The 7,500-nt window shown below is 45.0% G+C and overlaps 1 protein-coding gene across 1 annotated transcript in view; it reads left to right on the top strand.

Moving 5' to 3' along the window:
• Nucleotides 1-7,500, top strand: part of cacng5a (calcium channel, voltage-dependent, gamma subunit 5a) — a 10,549-nt gene that overhangs the window by 1,714 nt on the left and 1,335 nt on the right. Inside the window, exons 2-3 of the mRNA XM_076274893.1 lie at nt 4,189-4,275; nt 6,931-7,071. Of these exons, the coding sequence (XP_076131008.1) occupies nt 4,189-4,275; nt 6,931-7,071 (228 nt within the window). The remainder of the gene's footprint in view (nt 1-4,188; nt 4,276-6,930; nt 7,072-7,500) is intronic.

Raw genomic sequence — 7,500 nt, 5'->3', positions numbered from 1 at the left:
ACTTGTTGACTTGCTGTCTGGACACCAATCTTGTTTTGCAGCCACCTACTCTGTCCTGCGCCGGACTGTCCTTAAGCAACTGCACTCTCTGTTATTCCTTTTGTGTACACATTGCCTATCCAGACTTTAGCTTTGGTTAGCATGAAGCAGCATGGTTGGCTCTACAGGCAACAAATGACCTCTGAACACTTTGCAGTTATGAACTGACTTGTACATAACACTGCCTGGCTGTCTTACTAATGTTTTTTTTAATGATGGTGACTGATTATTATGATGCGGATAGTGATAATAGTGGTGGTATTGTGATGTTGATGATAATGACTGTGGCGTTGATGGCAATCCTGAGATACCATACTAGCTCTGAGACCCAAGGGGAAGCTCCATTAGTTGGCACTAACTTTCCCTTCCTCTCCTCTCTCAGAGACATCTGCTGCCGAGCGAGAATTTCCCACCAGTAAACCAGGTATCTTTCTCTCTTCTCTCCCAGGGTTCTGGACACCAAATGTATGCCCTTTCCCTGTGTTTTACTAACCACTGCTCCACCATTTTGTTTTTCCTTTCGAAAAACACTATGGAAGTTCCTTCCTTTTTATTGAAGCCCCCCCCCCCCCCCCCCCCCCCCTTAAAGACACTATGCATATTCAAGCTAGCAAGGCTGGTTTGATTTCCTGGATATGATCTCACAGGAAATGAAATCTGATTGAGATTGAGAGAGACGTCGGTACCCTTTGCATATGAATGCCGCATCCGCAGACCCAGACATCAGATGGACCCATCCCACATGTGTCGGAGCAGATGGGCTGCCGCAGCCAGTGTGTGTCCTTCCAGCTCCCGTCCTCCAAGACCGTCGCCCACGGCGTTAACCCAGCTGTGCTGACCTGACCTTAGACGCGTCCTCATTTTTTTGGGGGAGAAAAACCAGCAATGCTAAGTGACGGGACAATCCTCACAGGCGTTTCGTAACTGTCAGTTGTGCTAGCGTCACCTCCATATAAGGCCAGATGGCATCGGGAGGCTATGTGCTGAAGCTATTGAGTGGCCCTGTTGTTGGCTGGACCATGAGGACAGTCTCTGTTTGACCCAGAAACTGTTTCTCCTCTGCATGGCGGAGCAGAGTGGTCCAGCAGGGCCCATGGTACACAGTGATAGAACAGGCGTTGAAATGGTTACAGCTCGGTCATCACGATTGATTCAGTGTGTGTGTGTGTGTTTGTGTGTGCGCGTGTGCGTGTGCGTGTTTATGTCTCTCTGTGTGTATTTATGTGGTTTGGCCGTGTGTGTTTATTTACTGATTTGTGCATCTTTTCCTCTTTGTGTTTAAAGTGAGTCTGAGGTGAACTGAAAAGTTCCATTTGTTAGTGTCCAATACTTGTGTCAGCAGGGGTGATGTTATGATCACAAAACAGTCATAGCACATATGCAGTGCCAAAGCATCTCCCACTCCTGGATGCAGCTCACTGTGCACACTGAAACATGGCATTCAGCAGAATAGTCTTTGCTCCCTTTCCCGCCAGAAATTTCTCTCTCGCGCTTTCTTTCTTTCTCTTTCTCTTTCTCTTTCTCTTTCTCTTTCTCTTTCTCTTTCTCTTTCTCTTTCTCTTTCTCTTTCTCTTTCTCTTTCTCTCTCTGTCTCTCTGTCACTCTCTCCCTCTCTCTCTCCCTTGCTCTGAAACATTGCCGCGCTGAGCTGCATCTGCACATTATCACATTTGAAAGTAGCAGACAGAGCCTAATTTAATTCCCCGTTTCGTCGATCCATTTCCACGGTAGCCTACTGCCACTGCCATGGCAATAGTTGTCAGGCAGCTGCATTAAAAATCCATTTTGTCAAATCTGGGCATAATTTTAGTTTATGACTCTTTATGAAGCTGTTTTTTCCATTACAATTTATTTTTTTCTGCCTTGTCTCATTCGCAAGCTTTCTCTAACTGATAAACAAACATTCTCACCCGAGCACCAAGAATAAATAAAGTATGAGTGTGATTGATCGTCTTGATTCACACACGCACGCCTTCTCGTAATGGCCGCCGCGCAACGAGTGCGTACGGATGGCCCAGAAGCGTCAGCTTTTTGACACTGCCTTTGTGGCGGCTCCGAGTTTAATCAGAGGCTGGATTGTTTAGCGCTGAATGGGGATTTCAGTGGGTCTTTATGTCCGTGTGTAATTGCTGTGAGATAAGGTCTCAATTATCTCCTCCTCAGTGGCAGGCTCCCTGATGACTCTGGCTGGTGGAGTAGGAGGCAGTGAAGTGGATTAGGGCCAAGCCCAGACTTGATTAGCATGCTCAGTGTGGGCCTGTGGCTTCCTGGAACACCTGGTGATGTTTGCCCACCTGTTAAACTGATGATGTGCAACATCGCAATGAGTCCAGGGCCAGTAAGGTTACCGTACCCCACTGCTCTTCTCCATTGTGGCCATAGGGAGACACGGAGGGGTGGAGAGGCAGGGGGGTCGCCTGAGAAAGTGTGAGACACAGAGAGACTGAGAGGAAGAGAGAGATTTAAGAAAAGAGGCAGTGGGTGAAATAAGGAGGGTTTCGGGGTTTCATATAATCTTAGAGGCATAGTGAGGAGGATAGATGGAGCGAGGGTGGTTGTAATACGGCGTTAGGTATAGACTAGGCTGCAGGATGCATTTACAGGGGAAAAAAACACACAATCTCCCATCATGCGGAAATTGTGCTGCCTTATTGGGCTTTTTTTGAATAATGCATTGGGTCCCTACGCTGTAAGTGCCACAGGAAATGAGGAGAAATGACACTGGTGAGGGAAGCGGGCTTGTTCCACTGCAACAGTGACTCACCGAGCGCTGCTTAGTCTTCAGCCTCCGTCTTCATCGCGCCATGTTCCACCAGCTGTGTACATGTACTTATTTACTGACAAATATAAAGGGGGTGACAAGGCAAAGACGGGGAAGTCAGCAGAGAGCCATTCACTTCCCTTTTATTCAAAACTTGCAAAAAACTCCCTCAGTCTTTTGACTCTGTCTGTTGCAGTGTAGTATTCTGTTCATGGCATAGACAGGTGCCTGTCTGGGCCTATTTCCATAGTGACAAGCTCCATGATGAGTTGACTGTAATAGCCTACTCAGTCGTCTTTGTTGTGATGGTAATTTTGATACCATAGATTTAATAGAGACCCAGTCAGACCAATAGTATGAAAAATCAGAAACAGAGTTTTATTTACAATTATGCGCATCAAGGGAGAGACAGCATGACTTCACCTAAAGATCCATCAGCTGCTCTAACTAGACAAGGAAATAGTTAGGGTTTAAGTATCCTTCCAGGCTGACGGGAGATGGCGTTGGTCATCCCACCTCACGTGGACTACACTGAATCAGACTTTGATTAGTGGCAACCTGGTAATCCGGAGCAGATAGCTACTGACGCAGCCATGCAGAACAGTGAAATACTGCAAAGTCATAATATTCCTGCTTATGTCTAAATACAGTCACACACAGATATACACAGGGACAGTACAGATATCATACAGTCATTACCTAGAATCATACTTTTAGTATCAAAGTGACCCACTAATGAGAAATGCAGAACATTAAACCACATATTGGAATATTGGGTATAATGCAGAACATTAAACCACATATTGGAATATTGGACATAATGTTCTATTCCACTTTCTCTCAGTTGATTCCTAACTCCATTATTACTCCCTGTGTGTGTGCATTTTGAGTTCTTAACTCCAGCATTATGGCTCCCTGTGTGTGTGCATTTTGAATTCCTAACTCCAGCATTATGACTCTCTGTGTGTGCATTTTGAGTTCCTAACTCCAGCATTATGACTCCCTGTGTGTGCATTTTGAGTTCCTAACTCCAGCATTATGACTCTGTGTGTGTGCATTTTGAATTCCTAACTCCAGCATTATGACTCTCTGTGTGTGCATTTTGAGTTCCTAACTCCAGCATTATGACTCCCTGTTTGTGCATTTTGAGTTGTTTTTTCACAACAATGTTCTGACTCATTACATGTGTTCTTTCACTTCTACAGTTTTATTTGAATGACTAACAAACTCTTGATCAAACCACTTGATCTAACCCCAAGATTTATCTCCCTTTTTTCCTGATACCCCTTTCCCTTTCTTACTAATGACGTTGTAATGTAACGACTGCTGGTTTTGCCCTGGTGCCTCTCCCCTGATGGCCGGTGTTGTTGTCTCTGGTGTTTCCCCAGGGGAGGAGAAGGGCCGCTGCTTCACCATCGAGTACGTCATGCCCACCAATGTCCAGATGACCTCAGAGTCCACCGTCAGTGTGCTGAGTGAGTGACCATGCTCTCTGCTCACTTCCTGTTACTTTTCTGTAGAATAGCGCATATTACACTCCAACAATGATGTTTTCATTTTCTAGGGTGGTATCAAATTGAAATGAAATCAATTAAAAAGAAAGTGGCTAAACAAAATTAAAATAAAATTATTCTGATGGATTTGATACATTTGTAAAATGAACTAAATGAAATGAAGATTTAAATAGAGTACATGCAACCTGAGTTTGTATGATGTTTGAGTATTGTGGTGGCCAGCTCTATCTGGATGTTACCTGAGTATCCTTACAACACATTGTTTTCATGCTCTGCCAAAATGGCATCCCTTTAATGCTCAGCTCTGGTCTACGGAGTGGCAGGAATCTTTGAAGTCTTTGCAGTGGAAATAGTGGTGATTGAGGCCCACATCGATCCATTATCTACCTGCCATTCCCAGACCAATCACCTGGACTTCACCTGGACTTCCTCTGACCACACAGTACCTGAGAATGAACCAGAGTCCTGCTCTCAACTCTCAAGTCTCCTGCCTACATTACCCAGAACTACCAGTTGGGACTGAAAAGGACTTAGGGATCATAGGGGAAAGGCAGGGGTCATAGGGAAGCGTTTTCTCCTCTGAAGCGTTTTCTCCTCTGAAGTGTTTTATCCTCATGTGTTTCAGGTTTCTTCTGATGTGTGCAGAGTAAATCAGATTAGAAAAAGAGCAGAAGTGCAGTTCCCATGCCATGGCGACAGACATAAGAGCCTGAGGCTGTAGTCTCAGTGCCCAGGGCTCCAGTGCAGACACAAGCTTCAGATTCAGAAGGAGATTTAGTCCATGACTTCATGTACTGTAATCGAATGTGTAGTGCAAATGTGAATGACATTAGTGTTTTGCCTATTTTAGAATATATAAGGCCCAAAGTATGTGGTTATCTGTACTATACAAAGCATAAAGGATATCAAGATAATATTATTATGCTCTAAATGTACATATAATATGTATGGGCTACTATACAAATATGTATATAAGATATGACAATACTGACATTTTTGGGATCCGTCATCCAACTCCTATGACTGAACAAGCTTAAGTGGTGCTTACGGTGAACTCTCATTTAATGTCCATATGAAATTAGACAGAAGACAGTTTGATAAGAAAAGTCAGTAATTCAGACAGTAATTGAGTATGAAACTCACGCTAGAAGTGTTGGTGTCTGTTTCATAATTCACACATGCTGACCTCATCTTGGCCCCAGCATCAAACACGTCCTCTCTTTTAATAGGCGTTTTTAAAGATGCACAGAGGGTGGAGGATGGAGTTCTCACACACTTCCCATGGTCCTTTGGGGCGCTCCCGTCAGACGAGGCTTGTCCGCAGCCATCTGGTCGGTGTCCAAAAAGAGCGAGTCACGCAGAGCAGATATATAAATGCCTTCCCCACCTCTCTCTGTGTCAGAATCGTTTCCCAGCTCGGGAACTCTGAGAGGCAAAGAGCTGTAGAAGAACAACCAGTCAGCCGTCAAATAGAGTTTCTCATCAAAGCCGTTCTCTGCTCACACCACACATTGGCCAGTGAGACTCTGTGTGTGTGTCTGTCTCTGGGAGAATAAGCACACATGAACAATGTGTTGCCAGTGGTGTGTGTACACATGCATAGTGATTTTGTATTCTTAGCACTTAGAGTAGAGTGAGTGTGTGCACTAGACTGTCACATGCACTGCAAGTTGATAGTGCTTCATACTCACAGAGAACAGAGATGCAAGTACCCTGCAAGTTCACCAGGAACAGGTTTCAGCTCGGAGTTTTTGCTCCAGGGCATTTACATAAAGAGTGTATAAATTCATTGGATGAAGAAAGAGTTCAGAACAGCACATGTGATGACTGCCCTGTTCCCTCTGTTTCCACTGCGCCCCTGTAAGGAGTTTCTGGAAGCTCACAGAATCACCATTACATCGGAGGGAGACATCATCATTAAACCACACCGACGTGTCACTCTGACCATAGCTGCCCATGCCTCAGTGTGTGACATGAACTTGACCACTTGTCAATCAGTCAAGAGTTCACAAGGCCAACTGCGGAGGTTGTCACGCAGCACATTTGTCATGGTTTTTTTTGTGCTCTGGAGCTTGACATCAGGCCATCCAGCCTCTACTCTGTGTGGGCAGTGGAGACTTGGTGGGTCGGGTTGACGTCAGATAGCAACAGGGCGCTGGAATGGATTTCCTGTGCGCTCCAATCCATGGGGTCATTGATATCCAATGAGACCTTTGGTCTTGTGTTCCCACCCGGCCCATCCATTCCAGTACATTTAACCCCTCACTGTCAAAGGGCATGCAGGGGTCAGCTGATCCTGCATACTGCATGGCCATGAATCGTCTCTGGAGACCCATATATATAGAAACCTGGTTGTATATACTCTGGTTGCCTATACTGTAGATGTTTGTTAATGTGGCCATGGAAGTTTACCTTGCCTTAGACAGCCCTAGTAGAACTGTTAGACAACCATAGAAGAAATGTTTTTAGAAATATATTTGTAAATTACTAATATTGAAGTGTTGGTATTTGTTGGTGTTTATTGTTGTATTGGTGAATTAGTGTTTTTCCATTGCAAGTCAGATAATGAACCCCTTTCTTCTGTGTTTTTCCTCTATCTGTGTTCCTGCTTATTAGAAATGATCCGCTCAGCCACGCCTTTCCCTCTGGTCAGTCTCTTCTTCATGTTCATTGGCTTCGTCCTGAGCAACATCGGGCACATCCGCCCTCACCGCACCATCCTGGCCTTCGTCTCCGGCATCTTCTTCATCCTCTCAGGTATCTCACACTTAAAGCTGAAGATAACTTTTGCATTGTATTTGTATGTGTTTATATTTCGTTTATCCTTTGTTTCCCGCATTTCTCTATTTCCATTTGAATCATCATGCCAGTTTGGCAGAGCTGAGGTGCCGTGCTAATTTAAGAAAAGTCATGCTCGCTGCACAGTGCAGTTAACAGTGTGCCGGGTAGATGCCTCTACCAACATGCCCGCTGCGATGCACGGTGCCCCACAGCTCACTGCGGTCTAGCAAACAATACAATACAGCGAAACAAAACAAGGTGACAAAGGAACATCTGACAGGTTCAGTGTCATTCTGTCAACAGCCCTCTAATTCTCTCTCTCTATCTCTCTCTCCCTTTCCCTCTCTCTCTCTCTCTCTCTCTCTCTCTCCCTCTCTCTCTCCCTCCCTCCCTCTCTCCCTCTCT

The sequence above is a fragment of the Alosa pseudoharengus genome, unplaced genomic scaffold, assembly GCF_046254945.1.
Source record: "Alosa pseudoharengus isolate Yale_2024_CS ecotype anadromous, Long Island Sound unplaced genomic scaffold, YU_APseudo_1.1 YU_APseudo_1.1_scf_1, whole genome shotgun sequence".
NCBI lineage: Eukaryota > Metazoa > Chordata > Actinopteri > Clupeiformes > Clupeidae > Alosa > Alosa pseudoharengus.
This window is presented reverse-complemented; position numbering and strand designations above follow the sequence as displayed.